The following is a 25,723-nucleotide window of genomic DNA, read 5'->3' as shown; positions in this document are numbered from 1 at the left end:
CGTATAAGAGCGAACCCGAAGAAGCTTAAGGCAAAACGCGTTGTTCGCTCCTAATAAACAATTCCTAATATTACACCAGTATGAGGTGATCTCTTTTTTTTTTTTTTTTTTTTTTTTTTAAACCTTAGGCATCCTCAATTTGTTTGTGTACTCAGAAGCACTGTGGAGTCAACATTTGCAGATGATGAGTGTTAGTTTATTTTTGAACCGTGCTCATTTAGTCGACAGGTGTCCCACAGCCTGCCCCCAGAGACTGCGTGTCAGTCACACAGAGCCAGTGGAGCAGCAGAGGAGCGCTCTGCCTTCTGCTGGCCATGGTGGGGATCTGCTAACCACAAGAGGGACTGGAAGAGTACTTCCAGACTGAAGCCAAGATTAGCTCTGAGACCTCCCCTGACCTCTCCCATGGCCGGTTTGTTCTCATCAGGTGAACCGGACTCTTTCCCATCCACATCCTAATGACTGCCTGTGGCCTCGCAAATGGAAATGTTTCACTAGAAATGACTGAGATGACAATATGCCAAAATGTCACTTATTTTTTATTGTATCAACATCATTAAGCAGTATATATGTACACTATATATAGATATCTGTTATACTATTTTCTCTTCTGGTTGACATATAAGTATGCATTTAAAAGCGTTCTACATTTGAAATGTCTATGTTTACACATTCAAGAATGGAAATAGCAGCAATCAGTAATGGACTCAAATCAAATGTTGGAGCACCATATCTTTTGAACAAAACCTTAGATGTCACAAGAAGCTGTGTCTTTCTCCCATCACTCCTGGAGGAATTACAGAAAAATGAATGTACAACGTGGAAAAGACGACCGTCTTTTCACATTTGTTCCCAGATGTCGGGAGTCTATCCAACTAGACACCCAGAAAAAGGACGCTGTCTTTACTTTGTGACAACCAGATGTCCTACACTTAAAACCACCCTTAAAGATTCACCACTCATATACTCTATTCATGATTAGCTAGTACTGCAGGCTGTCTCCCCACCTTAACCTCTTCGCCTGATGCTTTCAATGTAAATAATTAGTTCCTTTTTTTTTTAGTCTGTGAGCTTTGGACACGGCTGGCTACTTTTCTCCCAATCGCCATGTGTCCTACCATGAATACAAATGTGGGTAAAACGAGATTAATCCTGGACACGATTGTCCCTGCATAATTTTAACTTCTATTGCACTGAAACTTTGCTACATAAGACCATGTGGAAGCAAGGCTGTTGATATTCCTCCTCTATCCTCATTGTAAGACACATCAAGACAAACCCAAAGTCCATAGTACGTGTGGTGGCTTCAGAGAATTGATGCCAAACCGTTAGTTCCAACGTCTAAACAATTCATTTAAAATGTTTAAAATGTCAAGGGACTATGAGAGACAGCAATATTTATCTGTTCATCTGAGAAAATAAACCACAATGGTTATCACCTGGTGTGCTCCTTTTGTGACTCGTCAACATATAAATACCCTCAGTGCTGATACGCTAAACATAATGGGGGGGGTTTGGGGGGGCATAATACATTTTACCCACTCTGAGGTATCAAAACCATTCGAGTAAGTACAGTAGTGAAATCAGGCACCATGGAAACCACACAGAGTTTAAGAGAAACAGTTGGCATCCTCGGCTCACAGAGCGTGCTCAGAATCTGAGCAGTCATTTGCCCTTGATCATCACCAAGACTTGAGGAGAGTGCTACTGGGCATGCTCGGGAAATGATTGGCTGGTCATCAGAAGATCTACTTAAGAGTGCTTCAAGGTAGAGAGGGATTCTCCACTGAAGATGAGCCAAAGAATCTTTTGAATTCCCCAGAGTGCAATGCACAGCACTTTGTCCATATTTTAACACTACACTAGCTTTTCTAGTGTCCAAGTTTCCTTAATTAGCTCTCTACACACCTCTACACAGTGTCTGATAAACTAGTTGATGTGTGATGCATGATTGTAGGAATCATGCGCCATTTGATCTTTTTTGTGACATTTCCACAATACTTTTAACAGTCTGGTAAGAGTTGAGAATTTCAATGTCTGAGCCTTAACACCATTGTCATAGCTAACTGTAAGTTAAAAAATATACATCCACTTTGTTACAATCATGTCAACATAAGGGCATATGTAGCTACTCTAAAATAAAAGATGGTCCTTACGACTAGTGATTAAAACAGACAGCTTATCAGAACAGTGTAAAAAAAATTCTGTACCTTGAGATTTTTTTCTTCTTCATATAACCAAAGTAAAAAAGAAAAAAAAGTACTATCTACTTAAATATACAAATGAAAAGGCGTTTGCATGTAAACATACACCGACTGCCTTTGTACTGTAAGTGTACAATACATGTATTCACCAGCGCACGCGCGCACACGCACACACACATGAATACACACCGTTACTCTCAGCAGGGAAATAAATACCGCGTGTAGCCACCAAAGGACATTTCTTTGTTTCTTTTTTGGCACAGTCAAAATTCTCCATGCCCCCTCCCCTCCCGCCCCTTCCCCTGGTGAATGCATTTGTTTTTGCCGTCTCCATTGTCCAGTGTCTTTGGTCAAGCAGTTCAAACGCGCTTCCTCTTGCTCTGTGGCGCCCGTGTGGTCCCTCTCACACACACACACACACACACACTCACACTCACACACGCTCTTCAGTGGAATGACCCAATCCATTGGACTGACTGAGTGAATAAATGAATGTATGAATGAATAAATGAGTGAGTGAGTGAATGAATGAATGAATGAATGAATGAATGGAGGGCCCAGTGGTGTTAAAGACTTTTCGTTGAAGTTACAATGACCGTTTGAATCCAAGGCTTTAGGATAAGAATCCTCCTCCTTCAAGAGGGTTCTGCTTGGGTCCACAGCAGATGGAGACTGCTGCCTCGTCTCTGTGAGCCACTGCTGCCCTGTGTGTGGGGTTGGGGAAGAGGATGGAGGGTCCGGAGCCTGTACCTGTGAAACGTCCTATTCAAGCATAGCTTAGAGTGAGTGTGTGTGTGTGTGTGTGTGTGTGTGTGTAAGGGGGCGGGGAGGTTGAAGTTCACCAGTGCAGGGGTGAAGCTACTCACCAAAGAGTAGAGTAGCGGTGTGTAAGACTTCTCTGTGTAGAGCCTGAGGACAGTTGTCCATGTTAAGGTCTATTTTTCTCAATCTCTGTGTACATGCGCACAAGTGTGTGAGTGTGTGTGTGTGTGTGTGAGTGTGCATGCGTCGCTAGTATGTTGCTATTTATGGTCCTTCACACGGAGCACTTTCTCAGCGTGTCCACTGTCCTGGTCATGCAGAGCACCGCAAACAGTGACCTGAGTTCGCCGTGAGGCTGCAAAGGGGGGCGTGTGGCTGGGCCTTAGGCCTGTCTGAGGTGCCCTCGCTGAGGGGGTGGGTGTGGGGTGGGAGAGGAGAGTGCCGCCTCTAGGCTCCCTCCTGCAAAGGATGCCAAGGTCCCTACGGCGCCCTGGCAGCGGCCCTGTGTAGGCGGCCTGTGGTCCGTTGGCGTCGGGTTGGCCTCTGCTCCAGGTGGTCACCGGTTGGGGGAGGGTAGGTACAGCTCTGCCCCGTTCAGAGGCCTGCTGGCAGCTCTGGTGGTCCAGAGTGGGTGGGGTGCCAGTGAGGCTCGGCTCGGCTCGGCTCGGCTCGGCTCGGCATGGCGCGGTGCAGTGTGGCATTGACGGTGGACTGGTCTGTCAGTCCGTCTGCCCCTGTCTCCTGTGGACTGTGGATGGTGTTTTCTTGTGACCTTCGATGGTGGAAACTTTTTCTGCTCCCACCTCCACTCTCTGGGGTGTGTATGTGTGTGTGTGTGTCCCGAGTGCGTGTGTCTGTGTGTGTGTGTGTGTGTGTTTATGTGTGTGTATGTGTGTGTGTGTGTGGAGACGCTCAGATGGCGCCTTCGTTGTGGCCCGTGTGGTTCGAGTGCGAGTGTGTGTTCGTGTGTGAGTGTGCATTGCAGTGGGAGTTGCCGTGCACGTGCGCATTGTTGGGCTGCGGTAGGAGCGGGCTGACCGAGTCGTCCACGGCACCGGCCGGCCGCTCTGGGAGGGTCAGCTCGATCTTGGTGAACTCGCCGTCGGTAGACTGGGGCGTCTTATCCATGCGGGAAGCGGTCAGAGCGTTCTGATACTGCTGCCTCGTGACCTGTGACCGATGGAAAGCGAGGGATAAGTACGGTAGAGAAGAAGAGTGATGGAACAGGAGAGATGAGGAACAGAAGAAAAGGATGATAGAGAAAAGGGCAGAGAGGACAACATTGTAACTAAGCAACGTGAATTTACAAGGGACAGCATTGACATTAGCACAGTCAAACAAAACCTACAAAACTTGTTAAAAGGTTAAACCATTTCTCTGATAGGGTCAATGCAGACCTTGATGTAGAGCAGATCTGATGTGGCTCTGACGGAATAGTCTGGAACATAGATCTGCAGGAAGGCATTGAGCTGGTTGTTACTGCTAGCCAGAGTTGGTGTGACTGCATCAAGGCGGTCGGATCGATTGAGAGAGTCAGAGTGATTCAGTCCAAAAGGTCGTGGGGGTGATTTGTTCTCTTTAAGGGGTAAGGAAACAGACAACAGTTACATTTGTACACGAAAATGCAGATGTTAATCACATCTACAAGTAGCAATATTTGTACACACACTATACTATAACATTATTATATACTTGACTTGTGTGATATTAAAATGTGACGCTTTCTACAGAAAATTTCCTGACCACAAAATGAGACTTTGAACAACTTCAACCTATTGAAATTATTTAATTATACATGATTCAAACAGGCCTCTCTTATTGGACAGATATAAAACCATGCCACTGGGTGGCGATACTAGACAATAACTTCATCTCACAGACTCTGCTACGAGCTTAATGGTATGGAAAATGCGAAGGCATGCTGTGTTCTGATTAACTGTGAAAACTGAGAAAGAGGCAGAATACTAAAACATATAAGTGTGGAAGAAAACCAAACAGAGAGAGAAAGAGAGTGAGAGAGAGGGAGAGAGAGCACCAGAGAAAGAAGGAAACAGCCCTTATACATATATACATGAGAACTACGTGACACAAACTTGGTTTGAAAAAGTCACAATATTTCCTAAACAGCTCTTTTCCAATTAAAGTGAGATTAGGTCCTCTGGTCCTTAAAGAATCAGTTCAAAGAGTGTCCCCGGGGTAGAATTACTGCAGTCATGTGAAAGGAATGCACTGTATATAATCCGGCCTTCTTTAATGTCCAGGCAAATGTACATATATTTTCATAATTCAAAAGAGAGGCTCAAACTGAACTCAACGTATGCATTTTTCTCAAGTGAAGCACTTAATGGGCTTAAAGTATGGATATAACTTTGAGTTAGCATCTGACTTTGAGAGTTTCTGCAGGGGCTAAGTCAGATATTTTTCAGATTTGCTTGGACGCCAAACATGAGAGGAACTTTTTTAATGACTTATGTTCTCATGACGGAGCTTTTATGTTGGTTTGTTTTTTTTTTGCCTTGATTTTTCTATTAAAAAAGAAACCCCCACAGATTCAATGCATGTGCTATATAAACTTTGGTTTTGGCAGATCACATGTTTTTCCTACCCCTCGTTGACTGTATTACTCTCTTCATCTTTTGAATTGGTGTTAACAGTTGGGACATATTTGTAGGGAGGAAGATGGAGTCTCTGTAACTGCTATTTGCACACCAAGTCAACATGACATTAGTTTGGCGCGACCTCTTTATATTGCCAAGAGTATTCATGTGATAGTGTCTTACAGTCGGCACCAAAGAAAGAGACCAACATGATTATGTACAAATAGGCTGAAAGGATAGTGAAGTGAAAGCCACTGTGTATGTGAGCATGTATGAGAGAGAGAGACAGAGGGAGAGAGAGAGAGAGAGAGAGAGAGAGGGAGAGAGAGAGAGAGGGAGAGAGCAAGGAAGAGGCATTAAAGTGGAGGCTGCTGGGCAGGATTAGGGTTCGGTACCTGGGGATCCAGCTAAAGACTCCGCCCTGCTGACCACGAAGGTTCGAGACAGGGAGAGAGGAACTGGAGAGGAGAGCATCAGACCCAGAGACAGACAGACAGACAGGGAGGGAGAGAGGGGGGAGAATTGATCAGAGACACCAGAGCTTGATCACCACACCACACCGGAAATAGTGTCTCCGAACTCCGAAGAGTTAAGAGCAAAGCAGGGAATATAGTGAACTCTACAAGGCCCATCAAGGCACAGGCAAATCATTGTTTGTGTGTGTGTGTGTGTGTGTGTGTGTGTGTGTGTGTGTGTGTGTGTGTGTGTGTGTGTGTGTGTGTGTGTGTGTGTGTGTGTGTGTGTGTGTGTGTGTGTGTGTATGTGTGTGTTTACTATTATACCTGGGGAGGAGGTCAAGGCTAGCATTCCATAATAAGAAAAGGGCCCCGCTTCAAACTTCATCCCCTCCTTGCCTGCTTCCACTTCCACTTTCCCCTGCAGAACATCACGGAACATCACGGAACGTTAGAGTTCGCCATTCAACACATAGAACAAGTCATCCTCAAGAATCCATTCCAACGGCCCCGTGAGCCACTGCTGGATCCCTAACAGCATCTGCTGATGATTGTACTGTAGCATTCAAAGTGTTTTATAACAAAATGACTCACAAATCTCTCACAAAACCAATTCACACAGACTTTAACACATTAACATATTAATTAACACAGATATGTTCCATTCAATTAGGGCCAAGAAGACATGTCTATGTGAATAATGGGGTCCTCCATTCAGAAAGTATGAGTATAGTTTTTCACTCAGTTTGTATGTGACCGTCAGCTCCTAAAGGTGCAATAAGTACCTTTTGTTGTCAGATATAGCTAATATAATAATGATGTATTAGGGTAAATGAAATGTGTTGCACACTACGCACACTTTGTTTATCTGCTTTAGCCTTAATATATTATATTTATATTTTTCTTTGCATGTACAAGCCCTCTGATTTGGCCACAGATGTGTAAAAACATCTCAAAGTAAAACTGAAGGCACAGAGAGACCATGAGATGTTTGTCATTATTAAAGGTATTTCCTTCACAGTTCTCAAAAACATGTTTCATGACATTAGTGTAATTTAGAGTGGAGAAAGTGGATAGCTAGCATCACATCACTCCTACAGCATACAGACATTTCCTGTGTATTGGCCACATTGTGAGTGTGAGTGTGGAGGTGTCTGGCACACACACCTGGAGGAGGAGAATGAAGTGGTCGACAGGCTTGTTGCGGTGGAAGAGGTAGTGCTCGGGCTGCTTCTTGTTCTTGTCGTCGTACTTGAGCTCTTGAATGACGTGCGGATGCTTCAGGAGACGCAGCAGGATCTTCTCCGACATCTGAGCTGGACCAAAGGGCTCCACTTCTACAGGGGAGCGAGAGAGAAGGCCAGAGGACAGTGTGATGGAGCGGGAATGAAGAGGAGATACCCAGAGACAGAATGATAGAGTGGGAAGGACAGCAGAATCGAAAGAGAACATTATTTAAGGTATGAAAGGACCAAGGGGAGACACAAACCTAGAGCATAAAGGTATAATAAAGTATATCTTTTGGCTTTTTGCCTTCATTAGTATAGGACAGTGAAGTGGTAGACAGGAAACAAGTGGGAAGGAGAGATGGGGTGGGATCGGGATATGACCACAGGCCGGATTCGAACCTAGGTCCCCGTGGGCACTCAGACCCGTAAATGCTTCGGACGCTCTAGCCTGCTGCGCCACAGTGCCCCCATAAAGTTGTATTTTTTGAGGGATATTCTGTGATTTTTGAGGAACGGATAGAAGGAATATCATGTGATTTGCACAACGCGATTCGGTTCTGATTTATTAAAACCAATGCATTAGGCGGCGAGAAAATAGAGCCATTCACAGCCACTCAGACGGGATTGACAAGAGAGGGAGTGAGGCAACTGATCCAGACGGAGGCTTCACACTTGGGAGTGACTGGCATCACAATTTCACACGCAACCAGCAGACAGCCAGGTAGACCGGCGGGCAGACATACCTGTTGCTAGGAAACGCAGGGTGGCAAGCAGGAGCTGAGGGGAAACTTTGACCTTCAGCTCGCTCTCCACGGGCTTGAAGGCGGAGAAGTCCTGCTTGCGTTCGCGGTGGACTATCCTCTTTTTTGTTTTGTTGTCAGCTACACAATGAAAACAAAATAAGCATCTCCATCAGAAAGTTTGTTACAGGAAGTGCTGATGCATGTTAGTGTAGTGTTGAACACGTGGCAACATACAGATTTATGTCATACTGGTTTTGTAAGGTGTACTTGCAGACAGAATGTACTTGCATGGTTTGCTAGGGTGCCACCCAAAATATTATGGACAAATGAAGGGCAACAGGGCATTTTATGTTAGATGTTATCCTTTGTTGTGACAAAAGGTACAAGGCAAGAGGAGCTTCATATTGCTAGGGAAACACTCACTGTAAAGGTCTGTCTCGTCCAGGATCTCTGACTTGATGATCTCCTCGATTACGTCCTCCAAGGTGACGATGCCCAAAACCTCATAGAAGGGGTCCCCCTCCCCCTCATTATTGACCCGCTGTACGATGGCCAAGTGAGACTTACCTGTGACAGAAAACACACAAATACACACACACACACACACACACACACACACACACACACACACACACACACACAAGTCTCAGTTAAGGACTCAAGAGCAGCAAGCAGGGGAACTTTTGAACTGAAGCTCAAACTGACAGCTCATGATCATCTACAATTAAGACCTGTTCTTTTTCAACAAAAAGACAAAAAACAGCTTCACAGTGTGCTTCATATACCCTAAGCACCCAAACTGGGAGATGAGTGAGACACTGATAAAACACTACATAGTACTGTTTTTTGAAGAAGTTCTTGGACAGTCTAGAGAGGACAGTCTACTACATCGTAAATGATCTCCCTATTGTTACTTAATTGGAGCTGAATACAGCTGCCGAGTGGGATCCTCGTGCCTTGCCACTGAGCTCATATGTGAGCATATCTCAAGTATGTAATGAGCATAAAACTGCCCAAAGACCAGTCCACGTTACTGAGAGCAGAAATCTTGCCGCGTTTTCTTTACAAATCTCCCATGCTTCCACAACTGGGTTCCCAGGACCCCCTCCATAAGCAGATTTGGAAAAAAAAGGAAAAGAGAGAGAGAGAAAAAAAGATCCCTGCCCGGCACTGTCAACCCAAAACGTTAAAGAAAATTCTTTTCCTGTTTCTCAGCTAGTGATCATTTCAAAGGAATTTTCCAGAACATAGGGCTAATATTAGCCCCAAAATGAAGTTTCCATTGCGTTCCGGCTGTAGCTCTCACCGAAGTGACAGCGGTGTGACCTGCTGTCCTCTGAGTCTCACTCACTAAGAACCATCCGCAAGGAAACAAGCTCATGTTAACAAGCTCAGTAAATCATGGCCAACCTCGCTCGCTGCACAAAAGACTACACATCATACTGTATGTGACCATGTCTCCGCTATGAATCCGCTACATACATTAGATACATTAACATTTATACATTTAGACAATGATTTCTTACAAAGCGACTAACAAATTTGCAGATATTTTTTCCCCCACTATTTGTGCACCCCAAATATTGGACCTTGGAGTTGTTATTAGCCCGTGGTCCTACTATCTGCGCAACAAGAACACTATGTTACGCACTGCACCTAATGCATACATCTTGTTCAATGTGCATGATATCTGTATTTTTGTGGGTGGTACAAACAGGCTCAAAATGGTTCTTCACATCAGGCTCAAACTTTGTCTGCTAAAAAACATGGAGCCTTGACAGTTCACCACACACAAAGGCCTTTTTGTTAGATCTACTACACTAGTCCTTTATTTTTGTGTTGGTGTCATAACAGGTTCTCTTCTCTGTTTCCCTGTTGGCCCCAGCCATTCTTCCACTTGTATTCACATCAAAGTTCCTATTGACATGAGGAAAACGCAAGGTGCAGGCCAGAGGCAATGCCCACGTTTACAGAACGTTGTGGAGAAACGGCGCAGGCCAAATGTGGGCAACAGCGTGGCACCGAGTTCCCCGGCGCGAGGAGTCGCTCACTGCGTGATCTGGGATCCTGGAGAACGCCCACGCTGTGTCAAAGGTTTTCCGTGCCTCAGTATGTTCTTATGAATGACACGCACACACACACACACACACACTACACACACACTCACACACACACACACACACACACAAGCACACACATACACACTCTTTTCCTCTCTCTCTCACACACACACACACACACACACATTCTTGAATGGTAGAAGACTTATGACTTTGTGACAGCTGTGTAAACACCTTTTTGAACCCTACGTGAAGACAGATGTTTACGTCAACAGCAGTCTGAGGCCCGTGCGTAGTCTCCAGCATGCTCTGGAGGACCCCAACATGACTAAAGAATGACCAATGACCAGGTCAGTCATACTTTCATAGTTTCCCACAAAAGTATTTTTCAAGAAACATAGCAGGAATGCCAACGATTAAGGAAAACATACAATGTCCATTCATACTTCCTCGACCGACACAGCAAGACGGCCATTTAGTATGTTTGCTTAAACTCTCAATCTGGCACTAAGGCTGTCTGAAATGCAACACATATTTTCAAACAAATTCTTCTGGGTTAACTGGTGTGTGAGTGTGTGTGTGTGTGTGTGTGTGTGTGTGTGGGACGAGGGGGGGGGGGGGCACACTTCAACTATGAGTTGTGAATGTTAAGCTTTATCATTCAAAAACTGTGAAGAATTATAAGAGGTCTCTCAGGCTCTTTGTGGAGTCTGAATGAGATTGGGAGGACGTGGGATTGAGCAAGAGCAAGAAGATGGACAATCAGACGTACTGTGCACAGACCGGAATGATGACTTTTCGACTGACCTGGAGACAGAGTTTATACCTTATTAGAGAACACTGTAGAGCTGATTCCAATACAGCAAAGCTCTTGCTCAAAAATAACTTCTAGGTTAGATACTCGGTTGCCTCTCAAACCTCCACTGACACACACGCAAACACTCTTCCTCTCCCTCTCTCTCTCACACACACACACACTCAAACAAACACAATGTGCCTCACAGAACTGCTCTCTCAATTCCCATTTATTTATGGAATGGGTTTTTTTCTAAGATTTTTTCCACAATGGAATTTCTCTAAAAATAGTCCCTGAGACTGTGGGTGGCTACTCAATGATGCTCTCCCTGAATATTTTTCAATGCAATGAATATATATGGGAAATGTGTCTGGTCCTTTTCAAACAAGGCATCCCGAGGTCTCTAAAGGGTTGATCTTGATGACATTTGTTCCCAAGTTAAGTATGGGATACTTCAAAATGGTCATGTCTGAGTAGTTTGGAAAGATTACATCTACACTTGTCCAACAAAGGTTAAATGCACTGAGCATGTTGCGTCTGTGTGGTCCAGTCAGCAACCAAGCAATGTATTCCAAAGAAACTAGACAAAGGGTTAAACAAACAATTGAAAAAGACTATAATGTGAATATGGAGAGCTATGACCCCCAGGCCATTATGCATATTAACAAACGTAGCTGCAGAAAACCCTTGCCATGCACAAACATCTCCAAGCAGTTCTGTAATTCAGTGTGTGTCAACATTTTCCTGCACCTGATTAAAATATGGTGCTCTGTAAAAATGCACTCTCAAGTGCAGCGTTGTGCTTCCATTCATGACAGACAGAACCAAACAACAGGATCCCACAGCAGCCTGTGTGACTACTGATCCGAAAATGTGCTTTTCCAATGATTCTGATTATTTCATACACTAATCCGGTTACACATGTGCTTTCTGAGAGAGAACGCGAGCGAGAGGGAGAGAGAGTGGAATGAATGAGGTGCAACTAAACCTCACCATATTTTCCCCTATGAAGCAAACATCCATCAGACCTCCCTACACTCCCACACATGATTCCCAGGGCACGGCCACCCTCCACAACTCCCAGTGATGCCGGCAAATCAACCCAATCCCACGCTAATCGCCCCACCTCAAAAAAAAAAAAAAGAGAGAGAGAAAAACACAAGGAATCAGCGTATTTGAGCAACTGAAGTGTGCCAATTGCAATTAGCAGCCTGCAAACATGAGCACGTCTGGCCCTGGCTACTGAAAGCTGTGCAAATCCTTATTAATACCTAAATGAAAACAATTAGCTGTGACACAAAGCCTCAAAGGCACCACAAGTTAAGTCCCCGCTGAAAATGGCCAAGCCTGGTGTGAGCGCACGCCGTGAGAGTCGCAGGCATCCAAGTCCTACTGCCGTTCCCAGCACACACACAGCGGGTTGTGGACATGTCTGGGTTTCAATTAAGACAGGGCCGGAACTCATAGGCAAATGTATGTGTATACAAATATATGATCTGTGTCCTGCATGTCTCCAACTCTGAGCTTTAACACTGATGCACGTATCACCATTTGAAGAACATAATTCAAAGTGGATTTGCATATGTTGCACTGTTCCTCAGCCTAACACATAACCTCCTAGCCCTTTTACAACATGCCATAATAGGTCTAGCCACATATATGTATATATTATTTTGAGGTGACCAAAACACAATTACTAATCCCTTCCCCTAAAAACACAGTGGCTTGACAGGAAAACAGCCAGTAGTTTGTGCAATGACGTGACTCAATGTCAATATGGGCTAATGACCTGGCTCTCGCCACACAAACGCCTATTAACCCTGTGAAGCCAAGGGCTCGCTTAAAGGATTAGGGCATTCCGAGCCCCCGCGAATACCTCTCATTCCTAGGGGGGGGGGACATCGCTTCATAAACACGGGGGAAAGCCAAAATATGGGGCTGGCTGCCTTGGCGGTCACCAGTTTACATAACAAGTGATAACACACCCATCACAAAACATCAGAGGTGATAACAGGCCTCCCCCTTCCCCCAAACAAAACATCATCTAATTTGGATGTGTGTGTCCTGTAAACTCTGTGTGTGTGTGTACTGTATGTGTATGTGTTGTGTGTGATGGTCTTGTTCAATTATCTAAGACACTAATGATATTGTTATTACCTCCTGTTCTGCAGTGGTGGTTCACAGCCAATTATGAGAACCCTCTAAAACTGGAGCTATCCAAGGTAACGGCACTTTGCAATGTTTACTGTTGCTAGACAAAACACTGCCTCTAATCGCGCAGCGGAAAGCCAGGGGTAGTCTGTTTTTATGCTTCCTTTATGCGTCGTTTTCAAATTACTATGAAAAATGACCAGTGGAAAGAAACAAGAATTGAATAGGAATCCTATATGTTGTGCATTAGTACTGCGGGTGTAAATAGACAACAGAGAACCTTTTTCTCCTTTGTAGGTTTCATTTAAAATGCTGGTTTGTTTGCAGTAAACACCTCTGACATAACCACACGGTATCAGCAGCCCCTTTCAGAGGTCGATCGGGGGATTCTAAGACAGGCTTTGTTGATGGACTCGAGCCTCATGCGGTAAAACGGTCGCATATCAATTGTTGTCCAAATCTGTTTTAAGTCCATTTCCTGTTGTGCCACAGCTGGTGGAATGTTGGCCTGTTTAAAAAGCTAAGCGTTTACCGGCAGGGCCTTCATACTGGGCACTCAGTGGCTTGGGGCAAGCTGGGCATCAACAAACTGTGAGGAAAACAAGATATATATGATACACATACTGTATACTGTACATCAACAATACCTATGAGGTATAACATTTAGTTGCTTTTGTAGAATCAATAAAGATTTCAATGGCACTAAATGAGACAGTTTTACTTACGTTATTAGACAGCATCTTACTTAACTTGATGATAGAGTCTGTTTTATCACTCCCGAGAAATACGGCATCCCCTCTACATGTCACTCTGAAACTAAAGCAGGCCGCACTGCCCTTCCAGTTTGAGGGGCAGGTTTTATGTTTGTTTCATTGATGTTGCTTTCCTTAAGACAATTCCTAATTCATATGGACAATTTATTCCCTACACTGGACTATTTGAACTTTCTGACACTAAAAATGACCTTACTGTACTGTAACTGACCCTAGGCAGATGGGTTGGGCCCTTGAGTCGTGGATCTGTCCGAGGTTTCTTCCTATATGTATCCCCAATTCCTCGCCCCGGTTACTCTTGGGCTCTCTCTGAATGTTTAACACTCTGTAAAGCGCCATGAGACATGTGTAATGTTTTGGTGCTCTATAAGTGAAATTTAATTGAAATTGAAATGTTTATTGTTCAATTCAAAATTGTAAGGTCACGTATTTGTATACTTGTACTTGATTACTCCATGACTGTCTTATGATTAACTAACTTAGATAGCTAATCATGATGGATATTCTTAGCTCTTCACACGGTAGCTCTACAGCAATGAGCTACTGATACTACACAGTCCAGGTAACAGTCCAGTGAACACCGGCGATTATGTAACTATGCCAAAGACCCATTCTCAAAAGGATTTACCTCTCACTGTTGCAGACTCTTAGAGACTTACAAACTAATTCTGGGAAGGCTCTCTGTAGTCTGCATGCCTTGCAAGTATGACTCTGTGACTACTACAGGATCATAATAGAGTGGTTTCACGGAGCTATTTAGATGATTCATGCATTAATACAAGATTAATAAGAAATATGTGGTGTGGGTTCAGGAATGGCATGCTGGTACATTCATAGGAGAAATAAACACACACACACACACACACACACACACAAGACCAGTAGACAGACACTGAGGAGCATCTTCTGTAAACATTAACAAGGGACATGACTGGGTCGGGCTATTCCAGTAGACTGGAGGCGGAGGGAGATGCAAGGGAACTGCTGAGACATAGCACAAGGCTAAATGGGAAGTGGCACCCACTGCTTTATGTACTTGTATTCCAGAGCGCCAACTCTAGTGCCTGTGTGACTGGCCCTGCGGTGTCACTTTATACGTCTAGAATGAGAGGCAGAAAATGATGGTTGCGTCAGGACCATATTACTCAGCAGGTATGCAGGCACGCACACACACACACACACACACACACACACACACACACACACACACACGCACACGCACACGCACACGCACACACACACACACTAATGTTTGAGAGAGGCTATTAAGAGAGGCCGTTTATCTACATCAGTGAGATCTGTGGCTGCTGGGGCTGATATGGTGGGTGGCAGGTGAGGGAACAGCCACGCTGTAAACATCAGTGTACCTGTTGTCTCGGATGCACAACACCTTCAGGTGACATCTCTCTGTCGTTATCCTGTCAATCTCAAGCTGCTGAAAACGCCGCTGTTGAGCACACAGCACTTACAGGAGATGTTTTAACCACAACTTTGCAGTGCAGTCTAAGGCAGAGAACAAACACTGTGTAAGTGTACTATCACTACTGCCATTGTTGTAGGGACTCACGTGGATCAGTGCATGTACTGTGTGCTATCTTGTGTGCTGAAGAATTCCATTACGTCTGACACAATCGTTAATAATGTCTCATGTAATGAAATACATTACATGAGACATCATGTACTGTTGTATTCAGATTGGTGGCTTGGAGGTGGAAATAGCTAGGGTCATCTTGGGCGACTGGATCACTGAGTGGACAGCACTGACTACAAATTGAATGTGATGCACAAGATGTATTGTGATGCGATTGCTCAAACTATTTGCCGAGGTTGTTCAAGATGCATCTGACCTCATATCTTTTGTAGCGTAAACGCCGCTATGCACATATTCACCCCCAACACGGTGACTTCCAGTGGAAGTGAAATGAGTAGCCTAATGAAATCGGAACACAAGTGTAAACATCTCTGGATGTACAAGTTGGACACAGGTGTAAATAGTGATGCATCTCAGCTGTTCGCTTTTGATCTGGTGGCCCTAAGCACATTTGAAAGACCAACCCCCTGGTGAATATCCAGTACCAGCACAAACCTGGACCAAGGTTTGTTTCTAGGTGAAGTGCACTGCTATTCTAAGGCAGGGAGGCAGGGAGGGACAGAGGTGAGGTCAAAGCGCAAGTATTGGTGTCACCTAAAACTAATATTTAAGCCAGGACTATAAGGACTATAGTAAGTACAGGATCATAAACTATATGGCTTTATTGAGTACACTGAGTAACATGTCTGACAGCACTCTTTCAGCAACAGCCTAATCTTTCTATGAATCCCACATGGGGTGACTGAGGGCATTACCTTATGAACTTAGAGCACTTCAAAGACTGAAAGAAAGATTAGGTGTGCAGTGCAGTACACTATATGCAAAAAAGAATGCACACCACTGGGTGCATGACAGATCAGAAAACGTTACTAACATGCTATAAACTTACCCTTCTTAAATTCCTCCAGCATAGCATCCAGCTTTGTGTCGTTGAAGACAAAGTGTAGCGGATGGCTGTAGAACTTGGTGATGGTCTTCAGTGGCGTGCAGTCATCCGGATCCACGAAGGCCAGGTCTTTAACAAACAGCAGGTCCACGATGTTGGACCTCTCCCCTTCAAACACAGGGATGCGGGTATATCCGCTTTCCATAATTTCAGACATGGTGTTAAAATCAAGGATGGCTTCTGAAGTGATCATGAAACAATCCCTCAAGGGAGTCATCACATCCTCCACCGTTTTGGTCCTGAGTTCCAGAGCACCCTGAATGATGTTCAGCTCCTCTTTCACCAAGTCATTGTAGGGATCCGTCACTCTCAGCATCTCTAACAGTTTCTCTCGGTTGTACACAGTGCCAATCTCTTGTCCAAGTACATGGTCCAAAAGTTTACTCACCGGGTATGAAGCAGGAAAGGTCAGGATCATGAAAAATTTGGTCAAAAAAATTGTGTTTGCCCCCACCGCCAGTCCATGCCGTGAGCAGATGGCTTGAGGTACAATCTCTCCAAAAATGACAATGCCAATAGTGGACACTACCACGGCTATCAAACCCGACCCAGCAATGTCGTCCAGCAAAATAGTCAGTGTTGTGTTTACTAGGACGTTTCCTAATAGAAGAGAGCACAATAAATAGTTACCTTGACTTCGCACAGGTTCGATCTTCTTTGCATATTTCCTTTCTTTCTCCGTCCCACAATTTTGAACTATCCTCAGTTCCATGGGGTCAAGTGCCATAAGGCCTAAGTTTAGCCCACTGAACATCCCCGAGAGGCAGAGCAGCATCCCGATGAAGATCACCTGGAGCCAGAACGGCAAGAGGAACTTTTTCTCCTCCACCACAAGCACCTTGGTATCTAGGCCATTGTGGTAAACCCAGGTGTTCTCAGACCAACCGTCCGATGTACCTGGTGGACCGACAGATGCCGTGGCAATGCAAAGGTAGTAAGCTTTACTCTTTTCTGTTTTCCGTAGAGGTTTCACGTCTATTTCAATCAAGCCCGATGTTTTTCGGTTCACAATCGTATGGGGAAGGATAATTATATCAGAGGAGCGGATGCCGCATGTCTCTCCCGTAGACGCATCTCCATGGTTCTGCAGGTTCAAGTCTGATGGGCTATCCGCGTCCTTCGGGACACTTGTTTGCCTGTGCTCAGTGAAGGCAATCTTAGACCACGACTCGTTGTTAATGTTTTGCCCATAGACCCTCAACTTGACACGCGAGCGCTCGCTGACGCGCAAAAAGCCTTCATCCATATAGGATATTTCGTCCGAATTCTCCAGCCTAATACCTATGATGACAGTCTCCTCTGTCCCCTCCTTTCCATTTGCAGAGCTTACCAGATAGCCGCTGACAATTAAGAAAATAACAGTCAATGATCTAGCCGGGCTAAGTGCCGCCATATTAGGAGAGGGCACCGCAGTCGACTGCTCTGCCATGTTGACAGTGGGCATGTTTTACTGAATGAAAAAAGGGTGCATGAAGTCAGAGTAAATCGGAGTCCGCTTTCATCTTCGCAACGGCCTGTCTCACGTCAAACATTAAAACTGCCATAACTCACCCTCTCCCGTGGCCTGCAGGCTACACGGTAGCGCGGACTATGTGAATACTCGTGTTATTCCAGATGTACAGTGATGGACAGTCCTAAAATCCAATGGTGTGGTGCATACACAGGAGGGTGGGTCTTATGGTTTCCTTGGGCAAATGGCAACTCAAAATAAACATGCAAAGGAACGCCACATCCTCGTGAATGGTGAGGCTGATTTATTGGACGACCAATCCGTGGTTAGGTGGGAGGTCTTGGGAAGTAGGAGTGGTGTCTGGCATCCAATCCAAACACTCCAATGACCGAACAGCTGTCAGAGGTTAAAGACAGATGTTACATACAGCGGTGACTGGCATTTTAATTTACATGGTGAGTAGTTGGTTCATAGACAATTTCACCATTCTAACAGGCTGGATTTGTACTCTCCAAGAACAAACGACTTTAATTGAGTAGACCTCTACACTACGCTATCCACTTTTGAGAACTACGCGCACATTGTTAATTTCTTTCTAATATATTATGGCCACACACTTGCTGTGAACACAGTCGTGTCATTTGAAGTTGGATTTGTGTAGGTTATTCATAATTATTGTTCTCTTCAGAAAGTATTCCAGGCTAAATCTAGCCTAAATCAAATTCAAATTTCAATACAAGGTAGATAGTTTAATAAACCAAGAACTTGTAGCAACGAACAAATAGATTTTTTTTGTTGTTGAATGAAACAACTGAATGTCATATCCAGTACTCTGTACCCTTATGCTGTAGGGGGAGCCAGACGCCACCTCATGACACACCCATATGTGCCTTGGACACCTAATCCTTGGAAATGGGAAGAGTTATCATTTGTGTTCAATCAAGTAGTCATATAGACTTTGAGTTACGCTTGTCCATTCCTATAGCTTAGGTTTAAATAGTACGTAATGCATTGATTAAAACTCATTTTAAATAGCCTACCTTAAAAATTGGTGACATCGCAAGTTGCTTATTTAAATTATGTCTAACCAAAACTATAGCCTAGAAACATAGGCTACACAATTCTACTAGTATATTAGTATCTTTAATGTCCAAGAGTTAATGTCAAAATCCCAACAAAAAAAACCTACATAATGTTAGACACTGATAAACACAACTGCCTTGTGGTAAGTCAAACATCCATCATGTCTAAACCTAGAGCTAATTAAGGTACAATCAATTTTAAAATATATAATCAATGCTAAAGTGAAAGTTTAGCAAATTATCCGTGTTTTGATACTACTCATTTGATTTGGTACCATAAGCCATTACATTACTTTGTCTTTTTTTTTTTTTGTCATGTCTTCTATGGTGCCCACTTATATTATTCATGCAAGAAGTAGCCTATTGCATGCAGTCTGGACAACATTTTTATATTATTTGATATGGATATATTATGAAGAGATTGGCTCTTCCTTGTAGCCAGTTCAGCTGATGTCATTTTAAAAGTTTCTGCCGAGGGTAAACTTTTCCCTTCGGGAGGCCTTGTCGACTGATAAGCTGGAATTTCAAGGTTTTCCAGAGGAACATTTTCTTCATCTCAAGGTTTTGAAACTGGCTTCTTTGCACCATGCATTGGCATGTTAGAAGTTGCATTCCAGAATAATTCAAATGTGACAGTTACGGTACATCTGTACAAGTAACTGACTTACGTCTTCACTGATTAATTTACTTGACCTCTTTGGGTACTTTCTGATCCAAACAAAAAAAAACACAGACCTTGACTGGTTGATTTTTAGGAATGAGACGTGCCCTAATGAGAGTATCAAGATGCACCAAATGCAGGAGAACCTAGTGCACGTTGTGTTTACCTGAACATGTATTATTTCATGGAAAGTACACACAAGATCTTTGGGAACAATTCATTAATAATAATGTATCCAAATGGAATAAGATGTACTTGTGTTGGACAAAGTGTTATGTGATAGGAAACACCATAGAAATACTGAGATATTGTTTCACTCTTTGTTATGGACTCAACCAGAACCAGCACTGGCAAGCACTCAATCCTGCATTATTGCACTACTTTCTAGGAAAAGACATGTGAATAGATGTGTTAGTTAGAGTTTACCTCCCGTGGTAAACTTGCACTCAGGCAACTCAAAATCGGGAGTCTGACCAAGGCTGCAGCCTAGGGCAGACATCTGCTTGGCCTTGCCCGGATGCATTTTTTGATGCAGGTGGCCCTTTAAAGTCCTCCACACAGATTGTAGTAATGAATTGCACATATCACTTCTATTAGTGCCTTAGATATGACATCTTTATATCATCAAAGCAAATATCATGCATATCAATACAACAACAACATATTTCATTTTATTCCAGGTTTCAAACCTTATTTCTAGTAAAACACAGTACTGACAATTGCATCTGTCAATAACTGGCTGAAATGTACGTAAATTAACACTTTACAAGGCAAATGCTAAAATAAATATTATTGTGGGAAAACCCAGATGTTACTCATCATATATAATTGGGAAACAATAGCATATTTACACCCTAGAAATTCAAGTCATGACTGAATTATGTAAACATTTGGCGTTAATGATAATGACAAATACCAATCAAATGGCAAGAAAGTACCTGCAATTACTTTTCAGGGAAAGGGCTTGTGCTATCTCTGTAAAAATCAAATCAGTCTGTAACGTGACACATGAATACAATACATAAATGCAGCGCAAACAAAGCTAACTGGGCATATGATCTGACAAGGCAAACTGCATACATCTCAATGTCTCAGAGTGTAAACAAATACAAAGCCATCATTGTTGTCAAAACACAAGTGTAAGTATCGGCTGGCCTGCAGTGCAAAAGGATGTGTGCAGCAACACATGTAATTCTCATACAGTAGCTGAATCGGACATTCCAAACAGTGTGAAAGACATTTCCTTCATTTTAATAAGTGTTTGAGTTGGTCCTGGAGATTTCTTGAGTTTTCCACACTGTCAGCAACACAAAAAGGGAATTTCATCACAGAATGTTGTGGCTTTGAATCGAAGGTGATAGTGCTAGACCATTACCATGATGTAAAAGGGGATTTATTATGACTTACTTTTTCTGAATGGCCTCCTGTCTGAAAGGTAAAGTAAATAAATTACACTACGCAAGGAGGCAGCTGTCATCTCCATACAGCATGTTCAAGCCATTAACATAATTCTATGCATTCTTACCAAAACCAAAGACACTTACTGGTACTGTAGGTGTGTGGTTATGATGGACATCTTTCTAAGACTCTGTATATTGAGAAAATACATTATGATCAACGAACATAACGGGCATGTGCCCCACTTTCTTCATTTCACAACGAAGTAGGGAAGATTGTTATAATGCTGAGGTTACTTACATCTTCCGAATGGAGAATTGCATCCTCTTGAATCACCATATTTCTTGCCGCTTGGCTGAGAAGCTGAAATATATTATTTTACAGTGAGGTAGGGATATATTTTGTTGACCCGAGTTTGCTCAATGAATGACATTAAAAACTGATTAAAAAAAATACTTGCAGTGAATTTACAGTTTAAGCGAACGAGATAACGTTACAGACAAGTTATTTGCTAACAGTGAAGTAACACCTCTTTTTGAATTACACCTCTTTTTCTGCCCACGACATAGTTTAAATATACATATCGAACCACTCGTTGTATAACAGTGTGACATTGCTTCTAGAGGAGTTTGTTACTTTGTTTTGCCTGAAAAACACGTAGTATTTAAAGATCAAGTGACCCTTCCCCTAGCTAGCTAGCTAGCAAGCCAGTCTGCTAATAACCAAAACACAGCCTTGACAGTGCCTTTGACAGTATTTCCAGAAGACGTCACTATCGTTTCCGATTTTAAAAATCACCTCTTGACTGCGTGATCCCTTCAAAACCTGACGAGTGAGGGCGATGACATCTCCACTGCAAGACCCCACTTTATCGGATAAAAGGCCTTTAACGGACTGGCCAAAACGGGGTTGAGAATCTGAAGACGCCATGATGGATCAGACAGCTACGGCGTTGCAAGTAGGACAAACTAACACCATTGTTGACAGGCAAAAGTCACAGAAGAAATAGCACAACTTGTAGAATTAAAAACTGTCCAAATTATGAGTTATTATAGTTCTTTGTTTAACGTCCACTCTATTCCTATTCTAGTCAAACAATAATAGTAAGGACATTGAGGTGTTAAATGTATTTAAAATGATTTAGCTTCCTCAGGCTCAGGCCTATCTACATTTGTTGCAGTTGACTTGCAGTTCTGTCACATGCAGATAGCAAAGGTTCAAATATTTGGGGTCAAGGGGATGACATTGAAGATCATGAATAAAAACCCTTTGCCACCACCTACAGTCCCAGTCCGGTGGCCATCATGCAGAGCAAAGCACCTGCCGGAAGCTGAAGTCAACATTCAACATCCACCACAGAAATACAGAAACAGACTTATAAGCAGCTCCACTGAAAGCTGACATGGCTTGGCTCATGAGCACTTTTCTGCTCCCGGCGTTTCTGGTGATTCTATATTTTTTGAAGAGGAGATTTGCTGCATCCCAAAACAAGGGTCCACCAGCTCTGCCTTCCCTTCCCATCATCGGAAGCCTCCTCAGCTTGAAGACTGATCGACCACCACACATCTTCTTCCAGGAGCTGCAGAAAAAGTATGGGGACACTTACTCTCTCATGATGGGCTCACACAATATTGTCATAGTCAACAGCCACCAACATGCAAGAGAGGTCCTCATGAGGAAAGGAAAGACATTTGCTGGAAGACCACGGACTGTGAGTATATATAAAAGGATTGTGATTGAAAAGAACAATAGTGCTGGTGTGTTATTTGATAGAGCTGACAGAACATAAGTGCCTTTTTGATATATAATAATAATGTATAATATAGAGTTAATGTCTCTTTAAGGTCACTACAGACATTTTAACACGTGATGGAAAAGACATAGCCTTTGCAGACTACAGTCCTACTTGGAAGTTTCATCGGAAGATCGTGCATGGGGCTCTCTGCATGTTTGGAGAGGGGACTGCTTCAATTGAGAAAATCAGTGAGTTATAAGTGCTCTTAGATGTTGAAAGCATCCATCAAAGCCTTCACCTGTACTGATTTCTTTCTTTGCCCTCCTTTTCCCCTGCCATCTTCTCTGTGTACTTCCTCCACATATTTCAGTCTGCAGGGAGGCTGATTCCATGTGTAAGACTCTGGGTGAGATGCGGAGCTTGGCGGTGGACTTGGCTCCAGAGCTGACCCGCGCGGTCACCAACGTGGTCTGTTCCCTGTGCTTCAGCTCCTCTTACAAGCCGGGAGACGAAGAGTTTGAGGACATGCTTGAGTACAGTCAGGGAATAGTGGACACAGTTGCCAAAGACAGCCTGGTGGATATATTTCCATGGCTACAGGTAAACTTCCACTTGTGGTAATTAACTTACAGGAGTGTTTTTCTGATCATCTTTTTTTTTTTTTATCAGCATCATTTATACCATTCATATATGTAAAATAGAGTCTGCAACATGCATGATATGCTATCAAATGGTGTGGAATAATCACTTCTTGACGTCAAAATGTTTAAGTCACTATGCATCAACAGCGCTATATGTTTCTTTTTGAAAGATTTTCCCAAACAAAGACCTGAAAATCCTCAGGGACTGTGTGTCCATCAGAGACAAGCTGCTTCAGAAGAAATATGAGGAACACAAGGTACACGAGACAGTATCTTGAGAGCAAGACTGTTTGGATAGCCTTATTTGTTTAGTTATGGAGGCTGATGTAATTTTGGTGCAATCACATATTCTTTGTGTGGCCTTTCAGAGCCAAGTGCAATGACGGCATCTTTGACTAGATGGTTCAAACAATCTTTGTCGCCCCCTGCAGACCAACTACAGTGATAACATCCAGGGGGACTTGCTGGATGCCTTGCTGCGGGCCAAGCGCAGCGCGGAGAACAACAACTCAAGCACCCAGGGTGTGGGCCTGACTGATGACCATGTCCTCATGACTGTTGGCGATATTTTTGGGGCAGGAGTGGAGACAACCACGACTGTTCTGAAATGGACAATTGCATATCTAATACATCATCCACAGGTAGGGAGGAATTGGCATTCAAGTATTAGATAGTAATAATGATAAGGATAATGATAATAAAATGCCATTCATATACCATACTATTAATCGCTATGGGACTTAACTATTTAATTGAACCCTTGACCTTAAATCCAGTCCAGTGTTGAACTGGAAACAAGAACTTACAAGTGAAATGACCAGTTTTTTTATGCTCCTGCTTGCTTGCATTCAGGTGCAGGCCAAGATTCAGGCCGAACTGGACAGAAAGATTGGAAAGGAGCGGCACCCTCTGCTCAGTGACCGGGGCAACCTGCCCTACCTGGAGGCCACCATCAAAGAGGTGCTCCGCATCCGGCCCGTCTCCCCACTCCTCATTCCCCACGTGGCTACGACTGACGCCAGGTACACACATCCCCTCCACATCCATTTAGGGCCAAAGGCAGGAGAAACGGAAAATAAATAAAAGGATGGCGCTTTTTTTGGTATGAGTCAGAGCAAATCCTTTTTGCAGTTATGACTGAATGAAATAAAGTAACTGGGACTGCTCTGGATGTGTGTGAGATCTTGCCATCTCTGTTTTACTATTCTGTAAGCACCACATAGGCATTTATATTCCTACATGGAGGTGACTAGTTTAGTAAAATGTAGGAACACAGTATGTATGATCGTGTATCATTTAGCAGATATCAGTTACACATGGCCATTTATGATTTCTTGGCCACGAGGTGATTTCCTAATGTGTGATTTCCTGTCTTACAGTATTGGGGACTACACTGTTAAACGAGGAACTCGAGTCATCGTCAACCTCTGGTCTCTGCACCATGACCAAAAAGAATGGAAAAACCCCGACCTCTTTGACCCTGGTGAGAACAGACACAGTAAAAACAAACACAAATGCGCTCCTACAGAAACAACAAAATCCATAAAAGGGTTATCATGCTTCAGTTATTGAGATAGGCTAAACAAAGTGCCATCTTGTGACCTCTCTCTTCTGACTCTCTCTCTCTCTCTCTCTTTCTTTCTCCCTCCCTCCCGCCCTCCCTCCCTCCGCCTACCCCCCTCTCCCCGCTTCGCCTCAGGCCGGTTCCTGGACCAGGAGGGCGGGGGTCCGTGCTGTCCGTCAGCCAGCTACCTGCCGTTTGGCGCCGGGGTTCGGGTGTGCCTAGGGGAGGCTCTGGCCAAGATGGAGCTCTTCCTCTTCCTGTCGTGGATCCTGCAGCGCTTCAGCCTGGAGGTGCCCGCCGGACACCCACTGCCTTCGCTGGAGGGCAAATTCGGGGTGGTCCTGCAGCCACAGAAATACAAGGTCCTCGCTCGCCTGAGGGAGGGCTGGGACAAGGGCCAAGCCCTCTCCACAGAGGAGTAGAGCTGCCGGCCAGAGTAAGATGGCCGAGTCAAAAAAAGTAAAACAAAAAAAAAAGTAAAAAGAAACTTCACATTATTGTGCTCTCTTAGAGCTGATGTTTAAAAAGCAGAAAAAAAATCCTTCACCTTATTGTTCCCTTAGATGATGTTGATGTTTAAAATCCTGTAGTTTCATTCTGTGCTGAACACGTTTTGTCATGCTTTGTGTTGATCTGTGCATATTGCTGATACTAGTGTCTTGTTTTATAAGGATTATTATTAAATTAAAAGCATTAAAAGCAAAGACCTTGGTATAACCGGTAGAATCGTTTTCTTCAGGGAACATGCTAGTAAGAATGTGCTCCACTGGAAACTTAACAGCACCACTATTTGTTGCTGACATTCAAGAGTCTCAACCGCATGTAGGGAGGAGAGAGTGACTTCATACAGGTCCGACCAGTCGTTCAGGCACATATACAATCATG

General features: G+C 43.7%; 3 protein-coding genes across 4 annotated transcripts; 1 reads left to right on the top strand and 2 right to left on the bottom strand.

Annotated features, from left to right (window-relative positions):
* Positions 1-2,512: 2,512 nt before the first annotated feature.
* cnnm2a (cyclin and CBS domain divalent metal cation transport mediator 2a) lies at positions 2,513-17,871 on the bottom strand. 2 transcript variants are annotated; one of them, XM_062519351.1, is made up of 8 exons: positions 16,251-17,871; positions 8,414-8,557; positions 7,991-8,128; positions 7,186-7,355; positions 6,346-6,439; positions 5,959-6,021; positions 4,364-4,542; positions 2,513-4,136 (listed from the first exon to the last, which is right to left on the bottom strand). In XM_062519351.1, the coding sequence occupies exons 1-8, from the start codon at positions 17,749-17,751 to the stop codon at positions 3,879-3,881; spliced, it is 2,547 nt and encodes an 848-aa protein (XP_062375335.1). In that variant the 5' UTR covers positions 17,752-17,871; the 3' UTR covers positions 2,513-3,878. The 2 variants fall into 2 exon arrangements, with proteins under 2 accessions (XP_062375335.1, XP_062375336.1); XM_062519352.1 differs by lacking the exon at positions 5,959-6,021.
* A 2,231-nt stretch (positions 17,872-20,102) lies between these two features.
* borcs7 (BLOC-1 related complex subunit 7) lies at positions 20,103-21,859 on the bottom strand. The gene is made up of 5 exons (XM_062519354.1): positions 21,697-21,859; positions 21,199-21,261; positions 21,045-21,088; positions 20,908-20,928; positions 20,103-20,797 (listed from the first exon to the last, which is right to left on the bottom strand). The coding sequence occupies exons 1-5, from the start codon at positions 21,826-21,828 to the stop codon at positions 20,746-20,748; spliced, it is 312 nt and encodes a 103-aa protein (XP_062375338.1). The 5' UTR covers positions 21,829-21,859; the 3' UTR covers positions 20,103-20,745.
* Positions 21,604-25,517, top strand: LOC134063690 (steroid 17-alpha-hydroxylase/17,20 lyase). Its single transcript, XM_062519353.1, has 9 exons — positions 21,604-21,856; positions 22,184-22,609; positions 22,743-22,881; positions 23,004-23,233; positions 23,445-23,531; positions 23,706-23,915; positions 24,127-24,296; positions 24,654-24,757; positions 24,974-25,517. Exons 2-9 carry the CDS (start codon positions 22,301-22,303, stop codon positions 25,258-25,260), a joined length of 1,536 nt encoding a protein of 511 aa, XP_062375337.1. The 5' UTR covers positions 21,604-21,856; positions 22,184-22,300; the 3' UTR covers positions 25,261-25,517.
* Positions 25,518-25,723: the final 206 nt, after the last annotated feature.

This window comes from Sardina pilchardus, chromosome 18 (assembly GCF_963854185.1).
Source record: "Sardina pilchardus chromosome 18, fSarPil1.1, whole genome shotgun sequence".
NCBI lineage: Eukaryota > Metazoa > Chordata > Actinopteri > Clupeiformes > Clupeidae > Sardina > Sardina pilchardus.
This window is presented reverse-complemented; position numbering and strand designations above follow the sequence as displayed.